Genomic DNA, 12,957 nt, shown 5'->3' on the forward strand with positions numbered 1-12,957 from the left:
TGAGACTTGCCAGTGTGTGGTAGGGTGGGAGTTCCTAAAGAGGACCCAGTTGCAATGGGGGGACCCTAAAAGATTTTGAGGTACAGGTGCCATGTCATAATTACCAGAAACACCAGCTGCAATGAAATGGAACTGACCAGGTTCTAGAAGGCAGGCTGCATATGCTGCTGAGTGTGGAGCCATAAGAGGTGACCTAAGTCCTTCAGTAAAGCACAAAGGATTAGGAATGGATCCCAGATGTCGAGCATTGACTTGTTGGCACTGTTGGAGCTTGGTTTTGCCTTCTGGGAATTATTGTTGTGTCTCACTTTGGAAATAAAAAAGTACTTTATTTCTGATATTGCAAGACCACAGAGTTGAGAGATTTTAAACTTTTTAATGAAGAATTTTGTAGTTCACAGAAATTTTATATTAAAAAGGGGAAATGATCTCAATTTGTAAGATGATAGGACTTTTTCGAGTTTATAAAATATTTCATATTATTTTAAATAAACAAATAAATAAAAACCAAAGAATTAAGGCTGCATCTGTCAGCACCAAGCACTAAACAGGAGAAACTGGGTTATTCCTATTTTATTAGGCAGCCAGACAATAAATACACAAAAGCCATCTGGTAAAGAGCTTGGAGCATTGGTTCTCAATCTGTGGGCCATGACTCTTCGGGGGAGATAGGGGAAGCCTAGGACCATCTTCATGTCAGATGTTTGCATTTTGATTCATAATACTGGCAACATTGCAGTTATGAAATAGGAATGAGAATAATTTTGCAGTTGTGGTTCACTGCAACATGGGAAACATGTTGATGGGTCACAGCATGAAGAAGGTTGAGAGCTACCAGCTTAAAGAAAGTCTTTTCTTACACATAGTCTTTCAGGCTCAATGTATGTCTAGCTTCCTAGTCTTTGCTAACTTTGTTAAGCTTTATCTATTTTGATAAACTGAATCACATAAGAAACTGTTACATTTTTGTAATGATGTACAATAAAAGGATCAGGAAAGTTCCCAGTGTTTCTGTGGACCGTGTTTATGAATTGAAGTGTTATTTTGATACTAAAAGGAGTTTTAATTAAGAAATTGTCATTTTCTAAGGCTCAAACTTAACATAAATAAAGCTGGAATACTCAGTTAAAAGCTAGTAACTTATTGTGAACTGTTAAAGACATGCAAGTTAATGGTCAGTCACCTCATAAATGATAAAATTCTTTAATGTTTTAAGGACTATACTCGCAGTCATACTAAGTACTATAATAATCAATTATAGCCTTATTTAGCCTCCTGTACATGTTTTCAAGGTTAAACATAAAGAACGTAACTAAACACAATCCAGTCTGTATATATCACTTATACTTAACATACGATGTTTCTCAACCTTCTCAGAGATTTGCTGAATATGGCATATCCATTCCTAATGGGAACCCAGTCCAAAGAAGATAGATGGACTACCACCTGAATTATGGTTTATACTAACCACTGAGCCAAAATCGCACAAGCCTCGCCTGCCGCCCAGGGCTCTGTTCACGGTATGAACACTTTTGGATCGATTACCCTACTCTGTCTACTCAAGATAAGATCATGTCCCCAAGTTGTTCCTCTATAGAAAAATTTCTGAGACCTGGGTCAGACAGTCAAAACCCCACTGCTATGTGTGTTAATTAAATATTAAATGTTGTTCTGTTTGATGGCTGAAAACCTAGCACCACCTTCCCACCACCAAGACCACTGAAGCCTAGGGAAAACATCTAGGTAATGGGAAAATTTTTCATTTTAATTGGTACATAGGCTATTTGGTTTATACTTCCTACTATAATTTATCCTTCTCCGATCTCTAGTGGCATTTATGGCTATGCTAATTGTAGCTTTGTCATTTTAATTGCAGCAGGCAACTAATTCCTTCTCCCAAGGCTAAAGGAATCTGGTTAGTTCATTTGATATGTAAATAATAGGCCTTGACTTTTTTTTTTCTTTTTTTTAGCACTACTAGGTTTCTTGTTAAGAAAAGGCAGGCAGGATTGCCTTGTTTACAAGGCTTCATATTAAAGGATAATAGCTTTGTTGTAGCTTTCACTGTTCCTTTATTTAAAATAACGTGTTTTGCAATGATTATTCTCAGTGATAACTAAGAATCTTTGGTAAATGATTAGAAGAAATGAAAAGTTGCGTGACAAAAGTCCGTGCAACTTCTGACAGTCTAAGAAAGCATTCTAAGGTATATAAAGATCTGAGGATATGGATGTTTATGTAAGTTTTGATGGTCTAGTAAAATGACTTAAGGTGTGGAAATGTGAGTTATAAAGGTATAAGAAAGTTATTTAAGGTATGTGAAAAAGGGAAATGTTTCAGATGTCTCTTCTATACTATTGTTACATGAAGAGCTCAGAATTTCAGAGTTAACATTGGTCAGTGGTCACTGATTGTTATTCTTCAGTAGAAATTCCAGAGTTTAAATTTCCTTTTATTGCTTTCTAAATGTATACTTAAAGATGCTTCCAGTTGGGCTAAAAACATCTTTGTCCAGTCAATATATCCAGCCCAGGATCTGAGAAAAAGTGATCATATTTTTTAATTCAAAGCTGTAGCTCTGGCTAAAACTCAAAGGTATGAGTGTACTCCAGATGTTTTACAGACAACAGGATCTAGCGGACCGAGATTAAATCCCTTAGCTTTATGGACAAGGTCATTAATTGAGGATGGCCATCCTTTACTGACATTGTACATTGAAAAACTGCCCTTTAAGAGGCATTCTAGGAACTGGGGCAGATCAGGCAGTTATTAGTCAAGTACAGTGGCTTCTACATTTGTCAGTGTCTAGAGGCCAACCCTTTCCAGGTGATGGAGGACAACAGGATTCTTTAAAAACTACTGATGTCTTAAATTGTACTGAAGAGGATTCTTCTGGAACTTTTGAACCTTATATTGTCTTAGAACTTTCGTAAGGTCTGTGGGGAAAAGATATATTACAATAAATCTAAGCAGTGATTATGATTGAAGCTAATTATTTATATGATAATACAAGAAGATATAGGCCCACACCACTGGGGTCATTGATCATGGGCCATCCATATAACCTTTAAAATTACATTGGGTCTCTAGTTATCCCCTATGGATTGCTCAATGACCCTTTGATGGGGAAAAATTAAAACAGGCTCAACTCCTAGTACAGGACCAGTACTGGCTAAGACATACAGAGTCCTTGGTAGTCCTTAGAACTCTCCTATTTTTGTAATTCATAAGAGCACAAAAAGTAAATTTTGACTATTACATGAATTCAGGGGCATAAATGAAATAATGAAACAATGGAATGAAAACAGTGGAGGCCCTTCAGCCTGGGCTCTTTGCTCCTGCTATGATGACGAGGACGCTGTATTATTAAACTTAAAGGACTGTTTGTTTTCTATCTCCTTAGGTTGTGATAATGAAGAATACTTTACATTCTCTGTTCCTACTTAAATAATCAACAGCCCATGACCCAATATCAGTGGAAGGCTTTATCAGAGATGATGCAGAATTGCCCCACTGTATGTCAGTACTTTGTAAAGCACTTTAAACAGTGCTGATTAATTTCCTAAGGTACTGGTCATTCATTATATGGATGATGTTTTCCTCTCCTGCTCGTCTCACTCGTACTTAAATCAATGCTGAACATTTGTGATATGTAAACTAAGAGAATAACACTTAAGCACAGCTCCATATAAAACACAAAAGCAGCCGTCATACAATTATTTAGAATACATTATTACTCAGAACAAATTCACCATCCTCCTCTCAACTTAAAACTTCCTAAACAGTGCACCCTCAACTACTTACAAAAGGTTTTAGGGCATATCAATTGGATACACTATTATCAGGCTATTACTACTAAGGTATTGGCTCCATTATCAAAGCTGTTTTCTGGACAATCTCTGTTAAATTCAAGGAGAAAAATAACACCCGAAGTAGAGCAGACGGGATGGATCCCTAGGCGAGGCTGTCTCTGGATGGCCTATTCTTCAGCCTCTGTTCCTTTTTTTGTCACTGTCTTTCCTTTATACAGGAACATTTCTGGGCGTAAATTTTTGAGATTGGGTGAGTGGCCCCATCCCTCAAATGGGAGCTGTGCCTACCTACTGGGGGCAATCTCTATAGGTTGTATCGCCATTTGATGAATATTTCAAAGAAAGTCATCCCCATTGGGTCCTGGGAGTATCCCATTTCCCCAGAGTCTGGGACTTTCTAGTGGCCACCCCAGTTCCCCATCTCCCTCTACTATACCTTTCTATTCAATTTCCTGATCCTCTGTACTTCTATCCTGTCCCTTCCAATACCTTTTTCTGCCCCCCCCTTTTAACCTCACCCTCCTTGGTCCCTCCCTCCCTCCTAGCTCAAGTAATTATTTTGTTCCCCATTCTATGTAGGATCGAAGCAATACACAATACCATGTGTATTGTTTTGTGTCTGGATTAACTCAGGATGACATTTTCTAGTTCCACTGATTTGACTAAGAATTTCATAAAGTCACTGTTTTTAATGGCTAGGTAGTACTCCATTGTGTAAATGTACCACAATTTCGGTATACATTCTTCTGTTGAGGGATATCTGGGTTGTGTCCAGCTTCTGGCTATTATAAATAAGGCTGTTATTAACATAGTGGAGCATGTGTCCTTGTTATATGTTGGAGCATCTTTTGGGTATATGCCCAAGAGTTATATAGCTGGGTCCTCAGGTAGTACTATGTCTAATTTACTAAGGAACCTTCAGACTGATTTCCAAAGTGGTTGTACCAACTTGCAATCCCACCAAGTAAGGAGGAGTGTTCATCTTTTTCCACATCCTTACCAGCATTGTTTTTTATATTAGCAATTCTGACTGTTGTGAGGTGGAATCTCAGGGTTGTTTTGATTTGCATTTCCCTGATGACTACAGGTATTGAACATTTCGTTAGGTGCTTCTCAGCCATTCCATATTCCTCAGTTGAGAATTCTTTGTGGGTAATTCTTTGTGGTAATTCATTCTTTAAATGAATTACCCCATATTTTAATAGGTATTTGATTCTCTTGAGTCTAACTTCTTGAGTTCTTTGTATATATTGGATATTAGCCCTCTTTTGGTTATAGAATTGGTAAAGATCTTTTCTCAATCTGTTGGTTGCCGTTTTGCCCTAATGACAGTGTCTGTTGCTTTACAGAAGCTTTGAAATTTTATGAAGCTCCATTTGTTGATTCTTGATCTTAGAGCATAAGCCATTGTTGTTGTTTTCAGATTTTCCCCAGTGCCCATGTATTTGAGGCTCTTCCCCCACTATTTCTTCTATTAGTTTGAGTGTATCTGGTTTGATGTGGAGGTCCACTATCCACTTGGGCTTGAGCTATGTACAGGGCAATAAGAATGGATTGATTTGCATTCTTCTGTGTGTTGACCTCCAGTTGAACCAGCACCATTTGTTGAAATGGCTATCTTTTTGTTTACTGTGTGGTTTTAGCTCATTTGTCAAAGATCAAGTGACCACAGGTGTGTGGGTTCATTTCTGGGTTTAAAATATAATTCTATCCACTCCTCTGGCAGTGAAGGTAACTGGTATTACACTGTGAATCATACCCATACCCAGGTCAAATAGTAGATGCCACAAATGCTGTCAAATGACTGTCTCTTGGACCCATTAAAATTAAGGCTTTGGTCTCCAGGCCCTTCCACTCCCTGCTTTATCCCATTCTTAAGTTTGGTGTGAATACAGTCCATCAGGCCTGGGCCTGGGAAGTAAGAAAGACAGACACAGGAAAGGTATTACCTAATGTAACTACAGACCAGTAACCCATATTCATGTTGATGTTTGCTCACTGATGCCCACTTTAAATGTCTGATTATATCATAGAGAGGAAAGATGGAGATTTGTCTTTTGAGATAAAGATACAAGAATTTATAATGCCCTGTGGTTGAGCCCCCTGGCTGCCAGAAAGAGAGGAGTTTCCATTACAAAAATTGGCTTTGTGAAACTGAAGCTTCCTGAATTTTTCCTTTAAAAAGATTCTGGGCTTTTGGAAACAGGAAAATCCTGGATAATCAAAGTCTATGCCACAGGAAGGCAACCTGGATGTAGAGTTAAACATTCCCAGCCAGATTTCAGCGAATATTGCTGGTTATACTCAGACACCGGCTCCCTTCATTCTATGCATGGATAGGAACAAACCAGACTTTCAGCCTATTGGCTGACAAAAGTTGTGATGAGGGGCAGCCCAAATTAATGTTCTGCTTTATGGGTTAATTTCATCTGAGTCCCTGTGACTACTTTGCGAATATGCAGTAATGGTTTGATTAAATGTGCCTCTTCTGATGCTTTTCAAAGTAAGTAAACAGGTTAATCAGGGCCTAATGGTTTTAAAAGTTTCTGTATTTAACAACAGTTAGATTTCTTTACAGAGATGATCCTACAAAATGGAAAAGACTTACTTACTTTTCATGCGATAAAAGAAACCATGTCTGGCTTTAGAAAAAAAATGTTTTGTTATGCAAATTGATCAGGAGTAATTTTAAAAAATCTTGTCATGGTTGGGGAAATAATTGACACCAGTCTTTGTTCTCTTGAGTCCACTTGAGTAACTACTCTGATATCAGCAATGGGTGGGCCTTTCATTTTCATTCTGATTGGATTAACAGTGAGGCCCTGGGTCTTAAACTAAAACAGGATGAATCCATGGCTTGACTATTTACTGCTGACCTCCAAGTCTACCACCAATTTGCCATTGTTGCAGTCCAATGATACTGTCTGGGTCAGTGAGTGAGTAGCCAAAGGGATGCTAGAACGAACCTGGAAATTAGTTCTAACTAAGCAGTACAAAATGTAATAGGCCGCCAGACCTTAGTAGGCCACCAGGCCTGAGCACAACTGAGTCTATGATGGAAGTTCCGTTAAGGCTGTAAAGTTACCACCACTTGCCAAAATGAAAACAGAGTCTAATCTATCAATGTTCATAATTATGATTAAATCTCTCAATGTACTGACCTTGCTTTTTTTGCTTTTGTAATTCCACTTCTTGTGAATTTTTATTTTTAACTGGTTTGATAACCCAAAACATGTTTTTTTACTTTAAAGCTCATCCTGAAAAGGGCTCAGGGATAAACTGGGATCCCAAACAGCCAGTGTAGTCACCAAGCAGCTAAGTAAGACTTTTTATTGGTTTAAACCCGTGTCCAAGTAGTCTTCTGTGATGAGTACTCCACAGTACGCACATCATGGAACTTTCTCCAAAATTCACCACACACGTGACACAAAGCAAGTCTCAACAGATACGAGAAAACTGAAATAACTCTGGGCATCCTATCAGACCACCAAAGACTAAAGCTGGATAGAAACAATGGCAGAAACATCAGAAATCTACAAACGCATGGAACCTGAACACTTCTTTAATGAATGGAAAATGAGTCAAGACAAAAATAAAGAAATTAAAGACTTTCTACCACAGGTTGAATGTTTGTCAAGAGATCACCCCATTATTCTTTCACTTAGTCTTACTTGATTTCACAGGACATGCACAGAATACAGAGATTATATGCCAAAATAATATACAAAAATCCTGCCTTGGTGACTGATTGTTGTACTGCTGTGAAGATGCAATATGACCAAGGTAACCCTTGTAATGGAATGCTTTTAATTTTGGCATTGATTATATTGACAGAGAGTTACTTCATTACAATCTTGAAAGGAAACATCATGGTGGGAAGGCATGGGGCTGAGTATTACATGCTGTTACACAGAAGGGCAAGAAAAAACACCTGCCTTTTGAAATCGCAAAGCCCACCAGTATTGACACAACTATATCCACAATGTCATACAGTTTTATACAATTAGTTCTACTAATCGGGGACCACACATTCAAGGATGGGGGCCTGAGGGTGTTGAGTAAATATAAACCATGACAGGAACATAACCTAAATAGAAAGAACTCTAAAGGAAGTGACTGAAAGTTATTGAGAGGATGTGTGTGTGTGTGTGTGTGTGTGTGTGTGTGTGTGTGTGTGAGAGAGAGAGAGAGAGAGAGAGAGAGAGAGAGAGAGCATGAAAGCACATTGCACAATATCCAAATAGAAAAGAACCTAGAACAGCTCACCACTGTAATTAGATTGCTGTTTCTTCAGAAAGTTCCTCTTCAGTGTCTCTACAACTAAAAATATAGTTATATTTTCAACTGTCTTTCTTCAAATATTCCCATATGTCCACATAATTTTTCCAATGAGAGTAAGAACTCCTGAATTTGCTTTCATATTGGAGACAATTAGGCTGTGGTTAATTGACCAACAGGTTCAGAGAAGTACTTGTGAGAATCTGAGATTGAAATGTGTTTATTTCTAAATGTGCTACTATTGTTATGGCCACATTGCCTGAAGTTCGTTTTGCAATAGTTCATCAGTCTTTATCAAAATAGGAAAGAAATATAGAAGCAAAACTGGGGAAATAGGTTAGATTGGGCAGAGTTTTTTGATACCATAATTTCCATCACTTTGTAGTGATCTAATAGCTGGAGTTTGACAATTTCTGATGTCAAATTTCCATATAACATATGCAAGTGTCAGTTATTTTTAGGCTTGTCAGTTCACCATATCTACCCACATCTTACTTTACTAGCATCCATGTTCTTGTTTGACTATTACATCTTTCAAGAAACAGAAGAAACTGCATCCTGAATAGATATTTTGAAAATTTGTAGTGGTACTTTATCACCCATCACCATCTTCACCAGAAGAACAGTGGAAATCAGTATAACAGGTAGTGAGAAGTAGCAGCAGTTTTACAGACAAAACAAATTCCCTTTGCTTGAAATAGGTGAACAAAGTAATCTATAGAAGAGCTTTGAGCTGGGATCAAAGCACCCAGGACTCAGTCTTGTCTTCTCCTAGTTTATATATTAAGTTACAAAATAATATAATTATTGGATACAGTTTTTAACAGAAGAAAACTGAAAAATTTCAAGTTACAAAAATCTCTTACTTCATGACATACTTTCTTTTTAAGACTTTTTCTAAGTAGCAGTGCAACTTTTGTAATCAACAATGTAATATATGTATTCAGTGACTTGTCAAGTCTAATTTCAATTCCACTAGTCAATGGGGGAAATGCCTTTTTTATTATTATTTATTTTATTTGTATTAATACAAAGAAATATGTGTGTCTTCAGACCTACCAGAAGAGGGCATTGGATCCCGTTACAGATGGTTGCTGGGAATTGAACTCAAGACCTCTGGAAGAGAAGCCAGTGCTCTTTGAGCTCTGTCTCCAGCCCTGAAAATGCCTAACTTTAATAATCCCTTTCTGGAAGAAGTAACACAGGTTGGAATCTTGCAGAATGGGAAGTTAGTTCTTACTACTTTAACACACAGAAAGTTAAATGCACATATTCACCATGAAAATTAGAAAAACTAGGACAGAATTGAAACTAGAAAAAAAATAGCATTATAACCTTTTCCATGATTCTTGAGTTTTACCTTATCATCTTATTTTTAAGTACTACTTCAGGCATTATTACCTTTGGAGGCCATAAAGGATAAGCCCTTTCCTCATAATCAGTTTTAGATCTCCGCTCCTTTCCCCATTAACCCTAGAAAGGAAAATGCCACAACTGCCTCTTCTTAGGATCTCAAGTGCCTTATCAAAAGATGGAGATACTAAGGCTTCGTTGAGGCTCGTTAAGGGAAAGTTAATTCTTCTTGGTCAAACAATAGACTCTCAGTTCTTGCTCTATCCTTGAGTAGAAATAGGACATTCTGATCTGCCCCCAAAGATTAGAGCACCAAGTACTATTGTTTCTTTCCTTAAGAGTTATTCCATCTGGCCTGTGAATTATCTGTCACCTGAGGACATGTTAAGGGATGTGAAGAAGCCTACTCACAATGGACTGTCTTACAGAGAGAGCTTCTGCCATGCAGCACTGCTAAGCTTGCATGCTTTTCTGAGATATAACTTAAGAAGATTGTAACTTTTCCTCTTCCTTCTTCCTCCCTTCTCTGATGCCATCCAAAAGGCTAAGAAGGATATCTCTGACACTGTGAGCATCCTAACTCATTCTCAACATGCTGGTTCCTCCAACTTGTACCTCTTGCCAACTTCTGTGGATGAACACAATGGCTTTCTTGAACCATAACTCAAAAGGCATGTCATTTAATTGTAAGAAACATTACATCATGAAATTTTTAGGTAAATAGATGGAACTGAAAAAGATCATATCAAGTGAGGTAACCCAGAACACAAAAGACAAACATCCCATGTTTTCTTTCATCAGAGGTCCCTGATTCCAAATTTTCAGTTGTGAGGACACATCCTAGAATAATTGTAGAAATCAGGAAAATAAAACTGAACCATTTCTGGGGTAGGTGTGTGTGTGGGGGAACAATAGTGAGGGGAATAGCAGAGAAGTGATCAGATGGGGAAATGGGCAAAAAGGGAAGGTCTCTAATTAGGAAGGGAGGATGCAGACAAATAGAGAAGGAAGGAGGAAGGTAAAATGATAGTAAGGGTGTTTGAAATGAGGAATCATACATTAGGTATTAGATATTAACTATCCACCTAAAACATTTAAAAATTATATATAGGCATATGTAAAAATATGTATATAGCTTGAAAGGAATTCTCTCATTTGGACTGCCAATGCTTCCTTCATGAGCCAAGTCCATCTAACAAAGACTCCAACACCAAGCATGAGAAGCTCTCTTTTGAGTTGTTGGTCAAGTTTCCATGAGACTCTTAAAATATTACAAACTATTGCTATCGCACTTGTTTTTCCCCTGCCCAGAAGTACAAAGTAAGTCCCTACTGCTGAAGATACCATGTACTTCAGAAAGAGAGCAAAGAGGTCCTTGAACTGGAATTGACACAAAAGCATTCTCCCTGAGGACTAGCTTTCATGGGACAATAAGGTGCCAGGTAAGTTTCCAAAGAATGCAAAGTAACCAACATTCCTACCAGGGTATGGTGCCTATGAATTGCACAAAGGACCAGCACTGCAGAATAACCCTACAGGTGCAGTAGTGGCACACATATCTAAGCAGTATCCAATAGCTCTCTAATTTGACTTAAGATATGCTCAAGAAGAGGGAAATTATGTATGGGAATCTATCCAACAACTCAGGGATGGTGAAAGCTTAGATTGTAAAGTAGAACTTACAACCATTACTTTACTAAATCACCATAATCCCTGATTACACTCTAAGTATTTGCCTTTAATCCCATAGATAAGTGTAATCATCAAGTCTCATTGAGGAAACTTCTTTTTGTAAAAGATGGAGGAAAAATGCAGAAAACTGCAACCAATAAAATGTAGAGATTTTCCAGATGAAATAAACAGTTTTCTAGACATATATCAATCAGGTAATAGAGTTAAATCAGGATCAGATAAACCATCTCAACAGTCCCATACCTCCTAAAGGAATAGTCGAAGTCATTAAAAGTCTACCAACCAAAAAAGAGTCCAGGACCAGATAGATGGGTTTAGTGCTGAATTCCATCAGACCTTCATAGAAGACTTAATACCAATACTCTCTAAACTATTCCCCAAAATAGAAACAGAGGGAACACTACCCAATTCATTCTATGAAGCCACAATTATGCTTATACCTAAACCACACAAACACCCAACAAAGAAAGAGAACTTCAGACCAATTTCCCTTATGAATATTGATGCAAAAATACTAAATAGGATTCTTGCAAACTGAATCCAAAAAAAAAAAAACAAAAACAAAAACAAAAACATTAAAGTGATGATCCATCATGATCAAGTAGGCTTCATCCCAGGGATGCCGGGATTGTTCAATATATGGAAATCTATCAACATAAGCTGCATATAAACAAACTCAAAGATAAAAACCACACGATCATCTCATTAGAATCTGAGAAAACATTTGACAAAATTCAACACCCCTTCATGATAAAAGTCTTGGAAAGATCAGGATTCCTAAACATAGTAAAAGCAATATACAGCAAGTCAGCAGCCAAAATCAAACTAAATGGAGAGAAACTTGAAGCAGTTCCTCTAAAATCAGGGACTAAATAAGGCTGCCCACTCTCTTCCTACCTATTCAATACAGTACTTGAAGTCCTAGCCATAACAATCAGACAACAAAGGGAGGTTAAAGGGAAAGAAACTGGAAAGGAAGAAGTCAAAATATCACTATTTGCAGATGATATGATAGTATACTTAAGTGACCCTAAAAATTCCACCAGAGAACTCCTAGATCTGATAAACAATTTCATCAAAGTGCTGGATATAAAATTAACTCAAACAAATCTGTAGCTTTCCTTTATTCAAAGGATAAACAAGCTGAGAAAGAAATTAGGGAAATGACACCATTCACAATAATCACAAATAATATAAAATACTTTGGGGTGACTCTAACCAAGCAAGTGAAAGATCTGTACGACAAAAACTTCAAGTCTCCGAAGAAAGAAATTGAAGATCTCAGAAGATGGAAAGATCCCCCATGCTCATTGATTGGCAGGATTAATATTGTAAAAATGGCCATCTTGCCAAAAGCAATCTACATATTTAATGCATTCCCCATCAAAATCACCAGTCAATTCTTCACACAGTTAGAAAGAACAATTTACAAATTCATTTGGAATAACAAAATACCCAGGATAGCAAAAATTATCCTCAACAATAAAAGAACTTCTGGGGGAATAACCACTCCTAACATCGAGCTGTATTACAGAGCAATAATGATTAAAAACTATATGGTATTGGTACAGAAACAGGCAGGTAGATCAATGGAATAGAATTGAAGAACCAGAAATGAATCCACACACCTATGGTCACTTGATCTTTGACAAAGGAGCTAAAACCATCCAGTGGGAAAAGGATAGCATTTTCAACAAATGGTGCTGGTTCAACTGGAGGTCAGCACATAGAAGAATGCAAATAGATCCATTCTTGTCGTCTGTACAAAGAGCAAATCCAAGTGGACCTTGGACCTCCACATAAAACCAGATACACTAAAACT

The 12,957-nt window shown here is 37.5% G+C and overlaps 1 protein-coding gene across 2 annotated transcripts in view; it reads left to right on the forward strand.

Moving 5' to 3' along the window:
• Positions 1-1,937, forward strand: part of LOC116911041 (zinc finger protein 431-like) — a 54,567-nt gene extending 52,630 nt beyond the window's left edge. For both annotated transcript variants that reach the window (XM_032914799.1, XM_032914807.1), the window contains one exon: positions 1,378-1,937. In XM_032914799.1, the coding sequence (XP_032770690.1) occupies positions 1,378-1,450 (73 nt within the window). In that variant the 3' untranslated portion in view covers positions 1,451-1,937. The remainder of the gene's footprint in view (positions 1-1,377) is intronic.
• Positions 1,938-12,957: the final 11,020 nt, after the last annotated feature.

This window comes from Rattus rattus, chromosome 1 (genome assembly GCF_011064425.1).
Source record: "Rattus rattus isolate New Zealand chromosome 1, Rrattus_CSIRO_v1, whole genome shotgun sequence".
Lineage (NCBI taxonomy): Eukaryota > Metazoa > Chordata > Mammalia > Rodentia > Muridae > Rattus > Rattus rattus.